Source organism: Paroedura picta, chromosome 9, assembly GCF_049243985.1.
Source record: "Paroedura picta isolate Pp20150507F chromosome 9, Ppicta_v3.0, whole genome shotgun sequence".
Taxonomy (NCBI): Eukaryota; Metazoa; Chordata; class Lepidosauria; order Squamata; family Gekkonidae; genus Paroedura; species Paroedura picta.
In genome coordinates, this window is record NC_135377.1 from 60,020,683 (window position 1) to 60,042,013 (window position 21,331).

The window sequence follows — 21,331 nt, forward strand, 5'->3', positions numbered from 1 at the left end:
TTTCTGCTACCTTCCAATAGTAGAATAACTGGCCACTGTTATAAATATAAAACATGGCCGCCTACAAAATAGGGGGTTTCAACATTCTTGGACATGTTTCCAGTGTATAGAAAAATATGACTTCATCAACTAACACAAAAAGAGGGAAATAAAATCTCAAAACAGTTTGAAGATGCTCATGGGAATTGTAGTCCATGAACATCCGGATGACCACAGGTTGACTACCCCTGCTCTAGGGTTAAGGTGACCACATTGTCCCACTTTTGGAGGGACATCTGGGGGCACCTGGCAAATTGTACCTATGTTGAAATTAAAAAATATATATTACAATAATTTTGCATTCTATGAAAATTTTTGTTGCTCCATATAGACCAAATTTTAATCAAGAACCCCCCCCCCCCGGTCAATGGTGTCCCATTTTACCAATGTTAAAATCTGGTCACCTAGGGGGCATGGGATATTGAGAAAAATTGAGCCAGTTGATGGACAGAAGGAGAGTTAACCTGGTGAAGACCTTGAAACCGTATAGAAACATGAAGGGGGGGGGGTTACCAGTTCTTTTTCTCTGGTCTGGGATTCCTCAATCTCCTTCCACTAAGTTTTTTTTCTTTTAAAATTGTGATTTTTTAAAATGGTTTTTATTTTGTGTTGCAAGCCGCTTGGCCAAGCCTAAGGAGTTTCAGAATAAAAATGTTCTCCATAAAATGTTCTTTTTTATGCTCTCCAGAGATGTGTGCAAGAAAACTGGGATAAAAAGTAATATATTAAACATGTTGCTAATACTGATGTCTTAAGTAGTTCAGTGTAAAAGCTATTCAGTTTTAAAGGACATTCATATTTAAGTTAACGTTCTGTATGACTGCTGCATTAAACCATTGTGTTGCTTATAACTGTTGCTTGCTTTGCAGGTTGATGACATATTAGGAGAAGGCAGTGATGATAGTGACAGTGAAAAAAACAAGGCAGGAGAAGGAAAGAAAACTCAGAGTGATGCAGAAGAAACGCTAAATATGACAGTAGAAGAGAGGCCTGTATCAACTACATCAAGTGAAAGAAGTTTGACAGGTGGTGTGCCCAGGTACATGTTCTTTAGCTTGTTAAGTTAATATTGATGATATTCCATACACTTACTAATTCCAACAGCCACCTAACATAAATGCTTCATTCAAGCACTTAAAATCTGTTTTGGTATGTGTTGTATGGGTAGAAATCTGAAATTGTCTTTTTATGAATTCATCTTTGTCACTTAGTCAAGTAGTTATCCACCGACTGTGCAATTCCATATCTGTTATGCAGATCCGAATAAGAAAGTCTTGTAATATAATGGGGTGAGGGGTGGCCTTTGTCAGAATGAGATCCAGAATTTCACTCTCATTTTCAGAAACAATATTTTTTTTATCAGTGACAAAGCTCCTTAATAATTGTTCTTGCAAATAAACTTCAAAAATCTTTAGGTAAGTATCTTAGAAATGAGTCCTCAAAAATTGTGAAGGAAAACACTGGGGGTCTCCATTCTAATGCTGAGCTGTTAGCCTTATGGATATTGAAGGACCATACATACCTAAAGGGTAGACGTGGTGATTTGTTCTCAGAATGGCAATCTGTACATACTGACAATTGTGCTTTGTCAATAGTCCATTATGGTTCCAGATTAGAGTTTAAATCATTGCCCTCTTCTTTTTTGTGATTTAAATACATGGCCCCACAAGTAAGTTCTCCACTTTTCTGTGGCTCAAACACATGCAAGTGTTTTCTTCGCAACAACAGAATGCTTCCTCTCAACCTGAGCAGGTGTTCTTTATGCAAATACAACCATCCTTTCCACCTTACTCTCATTGAACTGAGTCAACATAGCTCCCAATTCATGATCAGAAGCATCAGTTATCACAATGATAAGCAGGGTCGGATCGACCAATGCAAACCCAAACTATGAAACAAATTTTTTACAACATCAAAACTGGTCTGAGTCACAGGTGATCATATCAGCTTTGCAATTCTACATAATTAACTTCCTTAAGTGTTTCAATAAGCATAATTAGGAAGAAACTTTGCAAACCACAAAGTCAACCCCCCAAAAAAGAACCGAGACCTTGTAAGCCAATTAGAGGTGGTGCCTGTAAAATTGCTTCAGTGTGATCTAAATCAGGTTTTAACCCAGCTAAAGAGACAATATGTTCCAAAAGGAAAGTCATCTGCCTGAATTTACATTTTTTCATGTTAAGCTTCAGTCCAGCTGCACTAACACACCTGAGTACAGACTGTAATTTTGCATCACGTTCTTCAGAGATATTTCAAAAAGCTATCGCCTAATAATGGAACTCCCTTCTGATCTTTAAAGTAGCAAAGACATCATCCTTTGAAAAACAGCAGGGACTGAAGCCAACCCATATGAAACATGTTTAACTTGAAACAATCTGTCATGTATAATAAATGCTGTTAAGATCTCTGTTCTCATCATGCAATACAACTTGATGATATGCACTCTGCAAATCAAGAGTGAAAAACATCTTTGACTCTGTTAATTCAGAAAATACTTCTATATGGGGCAAATGGTAGTGATCAATCACAGCCTTTGGGGGGGGATCTCTTAAATCTACACAAAGTCCATTTTCCATCTTTTTTTCCTTACCACAACTATGGGTGAAACCCATTCCTATGAATCAACCTCTTTGGTAAATATCCTTCTACACTAATTTCTTAAGTTCCTCTGTCACAACATCTCTCATCACAAATGACAGTATCTAACATCACCTCAATAACCAGATCCTTCCCAAAAGGATCGAAAAGATCTTAACAGTACCTTTTGTTATAGATATAGATCTACTTCCATCCACACTCAAAACATTTACAGATGGCATGCACTTGGTAATTACTCCATTGCTATGACAAGTCTTAGAAAAGTCTCCAGTCTTCTTGTGGGAGTTGCATTGTGCTTCTTTTACAAGATGCTAAGGGTAACTTGCATGATGCTGTATAGAACGCCAGCAAAAAACCATTTGTGTTGGTGTTCTATTTAGCTATCTTAATACCTAAAATACCTAATGCTGGGAGTGATCGAGGGCAAAAGAAGAAGGGGACGACAGAGAATGAGGTGGCTGGATGGAGTCACTGAAACAGTAAACTTAAATGGACTCCGGGGAATGGTAGAGGACAGGAAGGCCTGGAGGATCATTGTCCATGGGGTCGCGATGGGTCGGACATGACTTCACACCTAACAACAACAAATACCTTTTCAATATGTTCTTTCAGTTCCTTTGTAGGATCTTTGGAGCTTTCTGCAACAAGTCCACATTTTGTACTCTCCAGTACCCAAATTTATCATTTTAGTTTCATTCAAAGCTTTCTGGGTTTGTATTGCTATCGCTTTTTCAAAAGAGAATCCTGGTTCGAAAAAGCAACCATTCTCTTATGTGAGGCATATTTGTCTTTTCAACCAGCTAGTCTCTAATCATCTCATCAGCCAATGCTCCAAACTCACAGGGGCCAATTAAGTCTCTCAAAACAGCAGTATATTGCAAAGTTGACTCACCCAGTTTCTGTTCATGCTGATGAAATTTATAATGATTAGCTGCCACATTAACTCTGGGCACAAAAAATCCTTTCGTGCAGTGTAGTTCCATGTTTACCATCAGCAAGTAGAAATGCGTAAAAAATAAGTCTTTCTACTACCAAGAAGTGAATAAGCTCTCTTCAGACATGTCTGTACCACTGATTGCAAGCAGGTAAGTATCAAAAACATGAAGTAAAAGCAACCGGAGGATCACCTGGACTTTACAAAAAAAGTGCAGTGGATTCAATGGCAAAAAAAAGCCATACCACCTTCATTGCCAATTTATGTTTGTTCAATAATGCTCCCAGGTTAAATTCTAAAATCTATTTATTAAGGTCTGAGCCAAATAGCAGTTAAGACACTTTCCTACAACTGCATTTACACCCACCTTCTACCTCCAACTTATATACACCTTGACATAACAGTTCTCTTAAAGAAACACACACCTACACCACATACATTCTGCAGCCAAAATCTGAACACAACTAATAATGCACCAGTATGGCTAAGTATATTAACAGTCTTTCTTCTTGACAGTCTTTTTCTGAAGAACAATTACTTAGATATTTGTTGCAATTATCATAAATGACTCTAATTTGTACTTGTCAAATAAATGAACTTTGTTGCATGACACAGTTGTTAAAGGATTTATTAAGTAGTAAAGTTAGTTTCCAAGTTTACTCATTCACATTTTTAGCTCTCCAATCATTAATGAAAATTAAGTGAGACTCTTACTTTGTGTTTGTTCACCATTTATGTAACAACAGAATTATTTAAAATTGCATCAGAGCCAATCTAGGGGTATGATCTTCACATACTGGTTACTGGAGCCTGACGTGCAGAAGAACATGCTCTTAAAAGGTTTTGCCAATCCAGAGGACTTGTGTTGTTTGCAAGGGCTGTTATTTCACAGTCCAATGTATTGTGTGGCTGGAAGAGACTTGGAGATCTGAGCATATGCAAATTCATGTAATACACTAGACTAGGTTCCTTAGCTAAAGGCCAGAAATCGCTGACAAGTTGTATCAAAAGGAATTGGGGGGGCCCTTCAAGCTGAGCCTAAAATTTCCAATTTCAGCCACTTACCTTGGAATCAAGAGTGTCTCTGACGAAGATCAGTAGGGAGGTAAACTGGAACTTGTATGAGTGTTTCCACCAACTTTAGTGTCTATGAGACCAAGAAGCTTATGTTTGTTTATGTAAGTCAGCCTTTCCTAACTTTTTTACCATTGAGAAACCCCCTGGAACATTCTTCAGGCTTCAAGAAACACCAGGAGTGATGCGATCATGAAGAATATGGTTGGGAAGCATAGCTGTGTACACACCCAGCTAGGGCCCTCGCGCCCCCAGGCCTATCGTTAGCCATTTTGGGAAATCGTGGGTGGGTTATCATGGCTATATATGGCCATATCACTGAGTAAATGTTTAATAAGATTTTTTAAATACATACAAAAATAATTAACTTCCGCCCATTCAAGAAACCTTCCAGGGCTGTCAAGAAACCTCAGGGTTTCACGAAACTCTGGTTGAGAAAGCCTGATGTAAAGCAACACAGCTAAGAAATCTCTCTCTTCAAGTTTTAAAGACCTGTCTGAATAGCAACAGGTACTAGTTTGTAACAAATTATTTGGTGCTTATTTTTATACAAAGTTACCTCATTCCTTTTGCCTGTTGCCTGTTCACCTCATAAATTCTAAATCTGGTTCCTACATGACCATTTCCCCTCAAAATAAAATAGTTTGTTAGTTTTGATTTTCCATGAGCCTCTCGTGTGCCATTATAAAACAAGGACAAAAGGAGGATTTTATTCTTGTCTTTCAGTTCCCTAGGCTGAGAGAAATATCCAGCCTAGCAAAAACAAAATATCTGGTTTGTGGCCAAAGCCAGAGATAGAAGCCAGGAGACAAAGTCCTTGTTTTGAAACCTCAGAGAAAGCACAAGCTGGAAGTAGCATGGGAAGGACCTTTCAAAATTATAAATCATGTTTCTAATATACATTATTTAATCAATGTAAATCTTGAACGGGGGACAGTATAAGTTATTAAATGTAAAGATGTTAAAACCTTACTGGCCATGGTAATCTGGCCAGGGAAGAACAAAACAAGGACATTGAACAAATACCTTGTAGAAAAATAACCAAAGGTAGTACATTAAGTAAAGTCAATTTGGTACCAACAGTGGAAGGTTAAAACAAAATAGACGATCCATCTTTTCCAGCTTCCCAGGGAGAACTAAGTTAGCTCAGTACGATATTGGAGATACCAGACCGATTGCTCTTCCACTTTACTGTCATGCCCTTTGCTGGCTTGATGCCACCTTCTGCTGTCATGTCTATTCTGTAAGGAAGCTTCCCAGGCCTCAGAATGAGAAGGGAGATAATAAAAAATTATTCTTTCCCACCTTTCACCGTGTCGGTCGAACCCCTGTCTCCAGCGTTGGAAAGTGCTTCTTTTTATCCCCCTCCCAATTGTTTCAGAGAACCACACCTCTACCCACCCACTGTACTCTTCTCCCAGTTGTCTAGGCTTCTTATTAACCTATTATTCTGTGGCCTCCTGTTCTTCTCAGTGGGCTGAGCTCTCCCTTTGCTGCCCCGGTGCAGGGACCCAGGGGAAACCTGTGCTGCTAGGAACTTGTTAGCATTCTGTTGCGGGGCTACCTGGTCTGGTCTCTTCCTTAAGAAATTCCTCTGGGCAACTTTGGAGAAACCGTCGAAGCATGCCTTGGACAGTTTTTGGTCCTGCTCCTTCACTTTCCGTGTTTCCTCATTAGACTTGACTAAAGAATATTGGAAAGTGGTCATGAGTACATTCAAATGACTGAGTGGAACAGCCAGAGAAAAATAAAGAAGAAAGAAAAAGGGTCTGCTCAATTAAGAACAAGATAAAGGGAAATCCTGTGAAGGAAGGTGAAATTGCCACAGCAGCCCTGCATCAACTGTGCACAGTTGGCTAGGGAAAAGGTTTGGCTGTTGTCCTGTATGAGTTGTTCAACTTCCACTGATTTTCAGTTGGTCAGTGTATAGGTTCACTGGGCCCAGATCACATATGACCATGAAGGTAATTACTAAAACCTTAAGACTGATCCAGAATTCCACAGGTAACCAGTGCAATTGCTGGATAATGGGCCGGATGTAAGACCTCCATGGTGTTTCTGTGAGGACCCTGGCAGCTGCATTCTGGACCTGCTGTAGTTTCTGGATCAAGGTAAAGTGTAGGCCTGCATAGAGTGAGTTGCAAAAATCTAGCCTAGAGGTGACTGTCACGTGGATCACTGTGGCTAGGTGGTTGAAGTCCAGAAAGAACATCAAGAAGATGCTGGGCCTCCCCACCTTGAGAATCCATCTGCCAACCAATCCCTCCAAGCCCCCCTCAGCAAGATCTTAAAGAGAAGGAGGCTTTTAAATCTTTTGAAAGCCTACATTTAACTTATAATTTAATTAATTGTTTTAACTTGTATGTAATCGTTTTAACTTTGATATTACACACCCTGAGCCCACCAAGGAAGGGCAGAATATAAGAATAAAATTATTGTTGTTGTTAGAAATTAATTTTCAACGTTTCTAGTTAATACATTAGGGATAATAGCTATTTGAATGTTAAGAGTGTCAGAATTCGAAATATTGGAGAGAATGATAGCACCACACTGGCATGGAGGGGTTTTTTTTTGGCCTGTCCATATGAACTTTAAAAATAACTTAGAAGTATTCTTTGCGACACCCATGAATTATTAGTTTTCCTACCATGTGGGAATGAACACATGCTTATGCAGAGCAGCAGCACTAATTCAAATATACAAAAGTAACTGTTCTCTCTGAAACAAAAACAAAGAACTACTATTTATCCTGTGAATTCCTTCCACTGAGTGAGGACCCTTGCTGTGTTGGATAAAGGGAGCTGTAGGATACAGGCCAAGGTCTGTTCTCACCGAAGCTGATTGTCCCATACAGCTTCCAACTAATTGTCCAATTGATGGCAAAGTCTGATAATAGAATGTTTTGCTGCAAAGTGTGCAGAAAGAGAACCCCTTGAAGGCAGGATAAATGAGAGTCCATTAGAAAGAAAGTGAAACGGCTGGAGACCTTCCAGTGGATTACAATACTGCAATGTATGGCTGTGAAGGCTGTGAAAGTTGGACCATAAAGAAGGCCGAGCATCAAAGAATTGAGGCTTTTGAACTCTGGTGCTGGAGAAGACTCTTGTGAGTCCCTTGGACTGCAAGGCGAACAAACCGGTCAGTCCTAGAGGAGATCAGCCCTGACTGCTCCTTAGAAGGCCAGATCCTGAAGATGAAACTCAAATACTTTGGCCACCTTATGAGACGGAAGGACGGAAGGAAATCTAGACAGCATCCTAAAAATCAGAGACATCACCCTGCCAACAAAAGTGCGTCTAGTCAAGGCTATTGTCTTCCCAGTTGCAATGTATGGCTGTGAAAGTTGGAAGGAAGGCCGAACATCAAAGAATTGAGGCTTTTGAACTCTGGTGCTGGAGAAGTCTCTTGCGAGTCCCTTGGACTGCAAGGCGAACAAACTGATCAGTCCTAGAGATCAGCCCTGACTGCTCCTTAGAAGGCCAGATCCTGAAGGTGAAACTCAAATACTTTGGCCACCTCATGAGAAGGAAGGACTCCCTGGAGAAGAGCCTAATGCTGGGAGCGATCGAGGGCAAAAGAAGAAGGGGACAACAGAGAATGAGGTGGCTGGATGGAGTCACTGAAGCAGTAGGTGCAAACTTAACTGGACTCTGGGGAATGGTAGAGGACAGGAAGGCCTGGAGGATCATTGTCCATGGGGTCACGATGGGTCGGACACTACTTCGCACCTAACAACAACAACAAAGAAATGTTCATTGGATGAATATACAATCCTTTTATACCCATTACTAGTAACTTTGGGGAGTAAGTGTAAGAAACAGTGGCCCCCACCCCAAGTAGTTCTGGCAAATCCAGCATTATTCTTTCCATACATGCATGTTAAATGGAACCACTGCTGGGAGCAAGAGAGACGGCAAAGGGCCCCACATTGTTTGGCCTAGGTCACTTTAATGTTCACTTCTGCATTCAAAAGCTGTCTTACCTATTCATGCTGAGCTTGTAAAAGCTTTAATACTTTGTATCCTTTTCAACATTACTTTTAATATATTCTGATGACATTTTAAATATTTTAACTGTGATGTTCCGTTTTTGCAGGGGCCACAAACGAAAGCTGGACGAAGAGGATGCTGCCAGTGAGTCAAGCAAAGGGTCTAGCAATGAAGAGGAGGAGGGGAGCAGTTCAGAGGCAGATGAGATGGCAGCAGCACTGGAAGCTGAACTGAATGACTTTATGTGACTTATATGTGCAAGGGAGTTGATAATTACATGTTCCTTTTTGTAAACAGTCAAAATTCCACTAGACCCTTTGCGTTAGTACTCACAGAGGGCATCCCCCCCTCAAAAATAGGGTGTATATTTTACAAAGTGACAAAGAAGAAGGTGATGTGTTATTTTACAAAACTAAAACAGATGTTTTTAAGGTGTTTTACTAAAGGAATATATACTTTTTTAAAAAGAGAGAGAGAGAAGTATTAAATGGGGACTTGGTATGTTATGCCAAAGACATGTTTTGAACTCTGGAGATCTTTATAAAGCAGGGCTGCACAAAGATTTGCAATTGAAAATCTGAAGAATGTTGCCATGATACCTTCGAAAAACAAGCTGGGGGGGGGGGCACCAAACAAATATACTGCATGGAAGAAGTAAAACGATCCTGATTGAATATGTTTTCTTCATAGTGAGATGTTAGCAAATAGAGAAGTTTTGTTTTGTTTTTTAAAGAACAATTTATATTTGTATAGGAGTTGAGTATGTGTGATATGCAAGCTTTGTGAACTCTGCACTTGATCTGTCTGCCATTTGCTTGTAAGAGAATATAAGATGATTGACTTCCATGTTTTTAAGTTACTTTGTGAATTAGTTGTACCCTTTAGGAGACATTTAGGTTTTAACTTTGCTTCTCTATAATCTGCAGTGCTGGCACAGGCTTCTCTGTGCATTCTTGTACTGCCATACAAATATTTATCTGTTTTGTGTTGTTTTGGAAAGAATGGCTGTTAGCTCATTCTAGGTAGTATTTTATTTCTTTGAATGAACAGATGTAAAGTTTTTGTATATTCTATTTCATATTTGATCCACAAAGCAGATTATTTCATTTAATAAAAATTCATTTTGTAAACTCTGTTCTCCGTTTGAGTTTCAATGCTGATCATTCTGTTTTGCTTCCATTAGATAAGCTGCACCTTTTGAATTGAAAATAATTAGTAGCATCTTTTGGTGTGAGACCAAAAGTTTTTTAATATATACATTCCAGGCATATAATAATCTAGCCCCCGAAAATATATTTATCATGTAGAGGGCACATATGTAAAATTAAAAACAAGTGTTTGAGTATCACCACAATATACAGGCATTCCTAGTGGATGAGTATGCCCTATGAGCCACATGAAACCAGTCGTGTTTTGGCCTATACAGCCTTCTTCAATGATCAAAAAATACATTAAGTATACGGAAGACATATTCAGAGAGTATTATATATTTTTCACAACCAGGCATTGTTGTGTAGTTAAGCAAAGAATTTTCTGTATATAAAAATCACACCATGGATTCTTCCTCATTATGCCTGTACACATACAACATCTTCAGACTGGTATGGAATATCTAATGTGTGCAACCTCAACCTTTTTGAATGAAAATAATTAGCATCTTTTGGTGAGAGACCAAAATGTCGTCAATATATACCTTCCAGGCATATAATCATCTAGTCGAGATACTTGTAACTTTTCCACAGGATTTTAATTTTATTTAGGGCAGAATAACCACTCTGTGGAATGGGGGTATTGACCTTTTACGATGAATACTAGATCTGACCTTAGGATGCCCTTTATCTTGTTTCACAATCTAATAAAAATCCTAATAGATTTTCGAACACACATCTTCACTGAATGTAGATTCTAAAATATTTTCTGCAGCATTTCGAACAATTTTTAAAAGTTATGTCTAATTATATCATAGAATCATAGAGTTGGAAGGAGCCACACAGACCAACTAGTCCAACCCTCTGCTCTACGCAGGATCAGCCCTAAGCATCCTAAAGCATCCAAGAAAAGTGTGTATCCAACCTTTGCTTGAAGACTGCCAGTGAGGGGGAGCTCACCACCTCCTTAGGCAGCCTATTCCACTGCTGAACTACTCTGACTATGAAATTTTTTTTCCTGATATCTAGCCTATATCGTTGTACTTGAAGTTTAAACCCATTACTGCGTGTCCTCTCCTCTTCAGCCAACAGAAACAGCATCCTGCCCTCCTCCAAGTGACAACCTTTCAAATACTTAAAGAGGGCTATCATGTCCCCTCTCAACCTCCTTTTCTCCAGGCTGAACATTCCCAAGTCACTAGGAAAATATAATCTACAGATTCTAATTGCTAGGCTAAGAATCCCAGGTTAAGAACTCCAGGCCAAGAGCCCTTTTTAATCCTCCCAGCAGAGCAGAGGGTGGGTCCCCTGCTTCCTCCTCCATCACCACAACAATAGCCTCACCTGGTCAGCACCAGCAGTTCTCCCCAGCAGCTCTCTCCATGTGCTCCCAACTGTCTGAGCTCCCATATGATTAAACTGTGTTATTGGGGAAAGGCTAATCAATAGTACAAGGTAAGATCTTGTAAAGAGAAAATTAAAAAGAAGCAACCCATGTGCTTGTAGAGATGGAAAAGGCTTTCAGTCCCCTAGAATTCTAAACTCTGGAAAATTTTAATATGGCAAGTAAAGCTGATGGGGCCACGCCTTTCAAAAGATACTGATTGTTTGAAGAGAGGAGTTAGAGTGTTTAAAGTATTTTTAGAGATATCAGGAAATGTGTTATCAGCACAGACCTTATTGTTTTAATAAAAACAACAGAGATTATAGTATTTCAGCTGGGTAATACTAATATAAACTAAGTTTATATGTTTTTGGTATCCTTCCATTAGCAGATGACAAATATTCATAGTGTTCTGTCTTAAGATTCATTGCCAATTATGGTTGGGTGTCTAGCAATAAAATAGAAAAAACTGAACTTTGAGGAATGAATTTAAACCCACAAGTAAAAGAAGAGATTCAAAATGGTCTTAGATTCAGGTGGGGAGCCATGTTGGTCTGAAGCAGCAAAACAAAAGTTTGAGGCCAGTGGCACCTTTAAGACTAACAGTGTTTTGTTCTCACTTTTAGGAGAAGATGATGGCAAACTACCATCTATTGGTGAAACCCCATGGGGGGAATCCAACTGGGAGAAATCCCAGCTGATGTATCTCCCTGGATCAAAGATCCCAGAACTCCACCAGAGTGCTCTGGACCTGTTGTGCCATTTGCACGGTTGCATTGTTATACTGTTATATGATTATTATTGTTATACTGTTCACGATACTGTTTTCTATTACAACCACTGTTATTATTATTATGTATGAGTATTAATTAAGACTGTTCCATGTATTATTTATATGTTTGATGTAAACCGCCCTGAGCCTCCGGGGAGGGAGGTATAGAAATATAATAAATAATAAATAAATAAATAAATAAATAAATAAAGGGAGATCATGCCAGTTTCTCATGAATAAGTTACTGTGACGAGGTCTCAGTGATTTGCCAGAGACAGCTGACAGAAAATTGGCAGGGGGGTGTTTAAGTTTGACCTACACTCAACTTTTATTATTCAAAGATAGATATTAGCTTGATTCACAAGAAGAGTTCTCAGCACCTGTAAATTGCTTGTAAATGGTAAATGGTCACCATTTGTTTGGGTTTAGTTCCAGGGGCAAACATAGTGAAGGAAATATGTAAAAATTAGAGATCGATGAACAGATGTATCCTATATTATGGAATGCTCAGAATAATTCAAAGAGGATTTTTATACCCCACTTTTCACTAACCAAAGAAGTCTCAAAGCAGTTTACAATCACCTTCCCTTCCATACTCCACAAAAGAAACCCTGTGAGATAAGTAGGGCTTGGAGAGCTTTGTGAAAACAGCTCTAACAGGACTGTGACAAGTCCAAGGTCACCCAGCTGGCTACATGTGGAAGAGCAGGAATCAAACCTAGCTCACCAGATTAGAAGTTGCTGGTCTTAACCACTACACCAAGCTCCTTAATGAACAAAGATCCTACCATTAAACTCTATCCATCTCTTCTCAAGCATGGAGACAACCAGACCAGAGAAATACATTCCAATCTAACATTGCAGATTAGGTTACATTCTACTATAGTAGAATGGTCTGTGGATAGGAAAGATACCCCTACACAGCCCTTTGCCCCACTTCAAAGAAGATGTAAAAAGGTCACCTCTATGTTCCATGTATACCTGCATAGAAGATACCTGAACAATAGCTACAAGTAAGTGCAACTTTGTTTTTTATAGTGATAGAATCCATGCAAGAGAAACAAAATATATTTCATAATGAATGAAAATCACATTTAAAAATAGCACATTATCAAGCCATTGTGGGGAGGTATCAGTTATTCATATGGGAACCTATACCCTCATTCTTTGAGTTGGTTCCAGAGGAGAAGAGAAAATTGGCAAAGTTCCTTTGGTCTGTGCCCATTAAGTTGTCAAAACAAGAGATAAACAGAGCCAAACACATTGCAGGTAGTATAGAGAGCTAGCTATTATTTTCCTGAGAAGACATGCCTGGCTCACGTCCACAGCTTTGCTGAATGAAATAAAAGCCGGAGTCAAAGATCCTCCTTTCTGAAGTATATCTTAATACTCAAATTGCTGATATTCTAGAGAAAACTTTAAAAAATAGATTCACCACTATATCACTAGCTAGATCACACAGTCCCCAGCTTGAATCAAATTCTGAATTACAGGTCAGCAAAATTTGGGATCTCCCCCCCCCCCCCAAGTATAGGCTAACTAGCTTATACGATAACTAATGAATAGTATTCTTGTTGGTTGGATTTGAAATTTTCATTAAGTCTCTTACTTTTGTCAATATGTACCACTTTTAAGCAAATAAAATGTGTCCCCAAGAAGAAGTAAGGCAAAACTCCTTAGCCATCAAGGAAATAAAGCATATTTCCAAAGTAGTAAATGTATTTCTCAAAGATCTTTATAAATGTCCTGGCCAAACTTATGGCTTTAATTAAATGGCTGCATTTGGAACTCATAACAGCTCAGAATGTGCTTGGGTTTGGAGATTAATAGTTTAACTGTGCCCAAATAGCAAATGCTTCATCTTGTTTGTTTTTGCCACCTTTCCTGTCCCTGCACTTGGATGTGTGCTGGGTCTGTTCACAAGGAAACGCCCCACTGTGATACCACTTTATGCAGACACTTTCTGCTGGCTCAGTGATACACAACCATTCAACTAGCATTCTCCTTGGCTCTCACTTGAATTGCTGTCTTTGAAAACCAGGGTGGGCTTGACTACATAATACTTGAGCTAGAACTGAAGCCATCACAACAATAATGTTTAGGTCAAACCAGCTCCATCAGCAAAGGAACACCTTTATTCAACCACTGGTGGCAGAAATGCCCCTTCAAATGGAAAATGTATCATCTTCACTTCCTCGTGTTTCCTTGGAGATTTACCATTTCCGATTAAGAGAAGGGCTACAGATCATTCTTCCACAGAAACAACCCATAGGCAAGTAAATACTGGTGAGAAAGATACTCTGTCAGAGAATTATTTTAGTTTATATGGTTCCAGTTTCTGAATTAATGAGTGGTTTCATTCTAATATAGTTCCTTAGCAGGTTTCTGTTTGGACTATGTAATGCAGGGGTAGTCAAACTGCGACCCTCCAGATGTCCATGGACTACAATTCCCATGAGCCCCTGCCAGAATTTGCAGTTTGACTACCCCTGATGTAATGCCTACAGTGACATTTCATTCCTCCCTCTGATATTATGGAGCCACAGGAATTATGACATTACCACTCTTTAATAAAAAGCAGAAATCGAACATACATGTGGCCTGCAGACATCTGAATATTAGCCTAAGAACAGTTTACCTAAAACTTGCTGCCCTGAAAAAAAAATGGTGGAACAGGGATGTCAGGGATGTTCCATTAAAAACGGTATTTTGTGGGTTCTGGTATATTGAACTCAAAAAACGATCAGTGCTTCCATATATGCTCAAATCCCAATAGTGTTATGGTATTCAGATTCAGTAAATAATCAGGAATGCTGATTTTTCTCGGCTTCATGAGTCTGAGATAGTTAAAGGGACCAAGAGCCCTTTAACTGCCTCCAAGTCAGAATTTACTCCAAGCGTGGAAGTTTTGCAGCTTGGAGTGAACTGACTTCAAGGCAGTTAAAGGGACTCATCCCTTTAGTTGCCTAGAACTCAGACTACAGTTCAAGTGAACTGAGACATATAAAGGGGCTGGTCATATTCTCTTATTCTGAGCCTTGGCTAGGATTTTTGTCTTCTCTGAAGCTATCTGAAATTGAACTTGCTCTTTGTCTCTAACACATATTTATGAGACATTGTGATGTAGTGTATACAGGTCGATCAAAATGGAGGGCTGGTGAGGGAAAACCTTGCCTTGTAGTGAAAATGACATTTTCATAGAATCATAGAGTTGGAAGGGTCCATACAGGCCATCTAGTCCAACCCCCTGCTCAACACAGGATCAGCCCTAAGCATCCTAAAGCATCCAAGAAAAGTGTGTATCCAACCTTTGCTTGAAGACTGCCAGTGAGGGTGTTTGATTTTCATGTCCTATGAAGAATATAATGTGGAAAAATAGAATAACTTAAAGGATCTGTTTCCCCACCCCATTATGTTTTCATCCCAATTTCAGATGATGTGCTGAATCATGTGAGTGCCTACAACTGAATAGTGGGGCTTGGCCCACCTAGTGGGAAGCACCTTTGCCTGTAGTAATGAAAATGACAATGAGTTGTAGCTGCATTAAACTTCTCAATGAGTTTCTCTGTGTGCCCTTAAATAAAAGAGGAATTCCATGGCACCTTAAAAACTTACAAAAACCACAGGAATATTTTTTTAATCTCACACTGTTACTCATCTGGCCTCATCTTCATGTGATCCTGTCTGTGAGGGAAACATTCTAAAGCTAACCTGTAGGTGGCACTATCACTACTTCTAACCGGCAGTGATTTTACAATGGCCCTTTTCATATTTCCCAGGGCATGGGAGAGCAGGTTTGGGGCACACTGAGATCCACAGCTCTGCAGAACTCTCACTTTGCAGTAGGAGAAGGGCCTGGAGGCAAAGGAGGAAAAAGCACACAAGAGAATCTCACGGTCAAATCAGAGGTCGCTGCGACATTGCCCATTTCTTGCGGCTTTTAGACCACACTGTTGGGGTAGTGATAGTTTTGCACAAGGAAAGGAATAAAGCTCACACAAGGCTTGTTCCTTTAGGAAAGAAATCGCTGTTCTTAATTCTCAAAGAAATCTGTGCTGTGATAAGAAAGCCTACAGAATACCTTCATTGGAATAATAAACAATAAAACATCAGGAAACAGAACAAGAAGAGTATGATACAATAATACATACAACCCTTCAGGAATATATAAAGCAGTATGCGCTAAATTGTGAGGTGGGCACATTGTGATATGAGGTTTGCAATGGGGTTCACAGAAGTTTGTTATTTGGCCGATATAGAGTTCAGATATGAGTGATTTACCTGTCCTATACCATTCTCCGGAGTCCATTTAAGCTCGCACCTACTGCTTCAGTGACTCCATCCAGCCACCTCATTCTCTGTTGTTCCCTTCTTCTTTTGCCCTCGATCGCTCCCAGCATTAGGCTCTTCTCCAGGGAGTCCTTCCTTCTCATGAGGTGGCCAAAGTATTTGAGTTTCACCTTCAGGATCTGGCCTTCTAAGGAGCAGTCAGGGCTGATCTCTAGGACTGATCAGTTTGTTCGCCTTGCAGTCCAAGGGACTTGCAAGAGTCTTCTCCAGCACCAGAGTTCAAAAGCCTCAATTCTTTGATGTTCGGCCATCCTTCCAACTTTCACAGCCATACATTGCAACTGGGAAGACAATAGCCTTGACTAGACGCACTTTTGTTGGCAGGGTGATGTCTCTGATTTTTAGGATGCTGTCTAGATTTTCCATAGCTTTCCTTGGTTTTGGTTTCTTTGGTTTCTTTGCTGCAGTCCCCATCTGCAGTGATCTTGGAGCCCAGGAAAATAAAATCTGTCACTACCTCCATTTCTTCCCCATCTATTTGCCAGGAAGCCACTTCAATAAGAAAGTCTAAATAAGCGTTCTAGCTATGTTTTTTAGAGGATGAACAGAGAACCTGAGAGTACATCTTGCTCTCATGGATCAGGTCAGAGCAAAAGAGGAGGCAGCTAGAAGAAGGAAATCCCTAACAGTAGCAATCAGAGTAAACTGAGAGCAACAAAACCGACAAGATGAGGGGTACCCAAGAAATCTGACCTATCCACCTGATGAGTTCTACTTTCCCCCTCTGGAGTTCCGGTATGTTTGGTTCAAAGAGGCAGTGGACAGTCTTCCACTTCCAACAATACCTCAACAAACTAAAAAGCAGAATAATAAAATTGTACTTCAATCTGCTTGCTAACTCTGGGTTAGAAATTTCTGGAGATTTGGGGAGGGACCTCAGCAGGATATAATGCCATTGAGTGGACCCTCCAATGCAGTCATTTTCTCCTTGGGACCTGATCTCCGTAGTCTGAAGATCAGTTGTACATCCAGGAGATCTCTAGGCCCCATCGGGAAGCTGGTAACTCTGTTCAGCATTGCCACAGTTGAAGGTGGAAGGTCCAAGGGAGCCAACTAGAGAGAGAGAGAGAGGAACTTTTTGTTGGTGTTAATGTGTAAATAGCTGTAAGCTTGCATATTTGGCATTATTTTCATTCAACATGAAAGTAATATCAGAAGAAAATGCTTTTGTTTAATTTGTTGTTGTTGTTATGTGCGAAGTCGTGTCCGACCCATCGCGACCCCATGGACAATGATCCTCCAGGCCTTCCTGTCCTCTACCATTCCCCGGAGTCCATTTAAGTTTGCACCTACTGCTTCAGTGACTCCATCCATCCACCTCATTCTCTGTCGTCCCCTTCTTCTTTTGCCCTCGATCTCTCCCAGCATTAGGCTCTTCTCCAGGGAGTCCTTCCTTCTCATGAGGTGGCCAAAATATTTGAGTTTCATCTTCAGGATCTGGCCTTCTAAGGAGCAGTCAGGGCTGATCTCCTCTAGGACTGACTGGTTTGTTCGCCTTGCAGTCCAAGGGACTCGCAAGAGTCTTCTCCAGCACCAGAGTTCAAAAGCCTCAATTCTTTGACGCTCGGCCTTCCTTATGGTCCAACTTTCGCAGCCATACATTGCAACTGGGAAGACCATAGCCTTGACTAAACGCACTTTTGTTGGCAGGGTGATGTCTCTGCTTTTTAGGATGCTGTCTAGATTTGCCATAGCTTTCCTCCCCAGGAGCAAGCGTCTTTTAATTTCTTTGCTGCCGTCCCCATCTGCAGTGATCTTGGAGCCCAGGAAAATAAAATCTGTCACTATCTCCATTTCTTCCCCTTCTATTTGCCAGGAATTGAGAGGGCCGGATGCCATGATCTTTGTTTTCTTGATGTTGAGTTTCAAGCCAACTTTAGCACTCTCCTCCTTCACCCGCATCAACAGGCTCTTTAGTTCCTCTTCACTTTCTGCCATTAGAGTGGTATCATCTGCATATCTGAGGTTGTTGATATTTCTCCCTGCAATCTTGATCCCAATTTGTGACTCCTCTAATCCCGCATTTCTCATGATGTGCTCTGCATACAAGTTAAATAGGCAAGGCGACAGTATACAGCCTTGCCGAACTCCTTTCTCAATTTTGAACCAGTCAGTGATTCCATGTTCAGTTCTCACTGTTGCTTCTTGACCTGCATATAAATTTCTCAAGAGACAAATAAGATGCTCTGGTATTCCCATCTCTTTAAGAACTTGCCACAATTTGTTGTGCTCCACACAATCAAAGGCTTTAGCATAGTCAATGAAGCAGAAGTAGACGTTCTTCTGGTACTCCCTAGCTTTCTCCATGATCCAGCGTATGTTGGCAATTTGATCTCTAGTTCCTCTGCCTCTTCGAAATCCTGCCTGTACTTCTGGAAGTTCTCGGTCCACATATTGCTGGAGCCTAGCTTGTAGGATTTTGAGCATAACTTTGCTAGCATGAGAAATTAGTGCGATGGTGCGGTAGTTTGAACATTCTTTGGCATTGCCCTTCTTTGGGATTGGAATGTAAACTGACCTTTTCCAATCCTGTGGCCATTGTTGAGTTTTCCAAATTTGCTGGCATATTGAGTGTAGCACTTTTACTGCATCGTCCTTTAAGATTTTGAATAGTTCAACTGGAATGCTGTCACTACCACTAGCTTTATTGTTGCTCAGACTTCCTAAGGCCCATTTGACTTCACATTCCAGGATGTCTGGCTCCAGGTCAGTAACTACCCCATTGTGGTCATCAGGGATGTTAAGCTCGCTCTTGTATAGTTCTTCTGTATAATTTTGCCACCTTTGTTTGATCTCTTCTGCTTCTGTGAGGTCCCTACCATTTTGGTCCCTTATCATACCCATCTTTGCATGAAACGTTCTCTTCATATCTCCAATTTTCTTGAAAAGATCTCTGGTCCTCCCCATTCTATTGTTTTCTTCTATTTGTTTGCACTGTTCATTTAAGAAGGCATTCTTATCTCTTCTAGCTTTTCTCTGGAATTCTGCATTCAATTGGGTGTATCTTTCTCTTTCTCCCTTGCCTTTCACTTCCCTTCTCTCCTTAGCTATTTGTAAAGCTTCCTCAGACAGCCATTTTGATTTCTTGCATTTCTTTTTCTTTGGGATGGTTTTAGTTGCTACCTCTTGTACAATGTTGCGAACCTCCGTCCATAGTTCTTCAGGCACTCTGTCTATCAGATCTAATTCCTTAAATCTATTTGTCACCTCTACTGTGTATTCGTCAGGGATATGATTTAGTTCATACCTGAGTGGCCTAGTGCTTTTCCCTACTTTCTTCAATTTAAGCCTAAATTTTGCAACAAGAAGCTCATGATCTGAACCACAATCAGCTCCTGGTCTTGTTTTTATTGACTGGATAGAACTTTTCCATCTTTGGCTGCAGAGCACATAGTCAATCTGATTTCTGTGTTGACCGTCTGGTGATGTCCATGTGTAGAGTCGTCTCTTGGGTTGCTGGAAAAGAGTGTTTGCTATGACCATTGTATTCTCTTGACAAAATTCTACCAGCCTGTGCCCTGCTTCATTTTGTACTCCAAGGCCAAACTTGCCTGTTATCCCGGTTATCTTTTGGCTTCCTACTTTAGCATTCCAATCCCCCATGATGATAAGCACATCATTTTTGGGCGTTGCTTCTAGAAAGTGTTGTAGGGCTTCATAGAACTGATCAACTTCATCCTCTTCAGCAGCAGTGGTTGGGGCGTAGACCTGGATCACTGTGATGTTGAATGGTTTGCCTTGGATTCGAACTGAGATCATTCTGTCATTTTGGGGATTGTATCCCAAGACTGCTTTTCCTACTCTCTTATTGATTATGAATGCTACTCCATTTCTTCTGCGAGATTCTTGTCCACAGTAGTATACCTGATGGTCATCTGAATTAAATTCACCCATTCCTGTCCATTTTAGTTCACTGATTCCTAAAATGTCGATGTTCAGTCTTCTCATTTCTTGTTTAACCACGTCCAGCTTGCCTTGATTCATGGATCTGATGTTCCAGGTTCCTATGGAATAAAAATCTTTACAGCATCGGACTGTCTTTTCGCCACCAGTTACTTCCACAACTGAGCGTCCTTTCGGCTTTGGCCCAGCCGCTTCATTCATTCTGGCGCTACTCGTACTAGCCGTCTGCTCATCCCCAGTAGCATATTGGACACCTTCCGACCTGAGGGGCTCATCTTCCAGCGTCATATCGTTATGCCTATTGGAACTGTCCATAGAGTTTTCATGGCAAAGATACTGGAGTGGTTTGCCATTGCCTTCTCCAGTGGATCACCTTTTGTCAGAGCTCTCAGCTATGACCTGTCCGTCTTGGGTGGCCCTGCACGGTATAGCTCATAGCTTCACTGAACTACGCAAGCCCCCTTGCCACAACAAGGCAGCGATCCTTGAAGGGGGTTTGTTTAATAGATTACATCAAAGCTTTTGAATGTGTGGATCATAATTGTTTTCATGCACAATTTATAATCTGGACAAGAATATTGTTAGTACAGAACATGGGGAAGCAAAATGGTTTCCCGTTGGCAAAGGTATCAAACAATGGTGTATTTTATCTCCCTCTCTGTTCAATCAAAAGAAGGCCACTTGGCCTCAACCAGGGCTAGAGCCTTCCCTGTCCCGTGCCCCATCTGGTGGAATGAGCTCCCAGAGGAGATCAGGGCCCTGACAGATCTAAAACAGTTCCACAGGGCCTGCAAAAGGGAGCTCCTCTACCAGGCACTGGTTGAGGTTGACCAGAATCAGTAACATCTGCAGGGCCCCTGAACCTCTTCCCATATACCTGAACCATGGATCTGTTGAAACTGTTCTGAATTAGACTTACCTTCAGTTATGGTTACCATTGTTGTTGTTGTTATTGTTACAGTCCACTTATATGTTATGTTATGAAAAAAACAAGTTCCATGTGTTGTTTATGTTCCATGTGAACCACCCTGACCCTCAGGGAAGGGCAGTATACAAATATAATTAATAAATAAAGTATTCCTCATTATTATGAATAAGTGTGAAAGTTGGACTCTGAAGAAAGCAGACAAGAAGAAAATT

General features: G+C 40.5%; 1 protein-coding gene across 1 annotated transcript in view; it reads left to right on the forward strand.

The window, feature by feature from the left end:
- Positions 1 to 9,764, forward strand: part of CTDP1 (CTD phosphatase subunit 1) — a 61,773-nt gene extending 52,009 nt beyond the window's left edge. The window contains exons 12-13 of the mRNA XM_077352947.1: positions 909 to 1,078; positions 8,741 to 9,764. Coding sequence (XP_077209062.1) covers positions 909 to 1,078; positions 8,741 to 8,882 — 312 coding nt within the window. The 3' untranslated portion in view covers positions 8,883 to 9,764. The remainder of the gene's footprint in view (positions 1 to 908; positions 1,079 to 8,740) is intronic.
- The last annotated feature ends 11,567 nt before the right edge of the window (positions 9,765 to 21,331 follow it).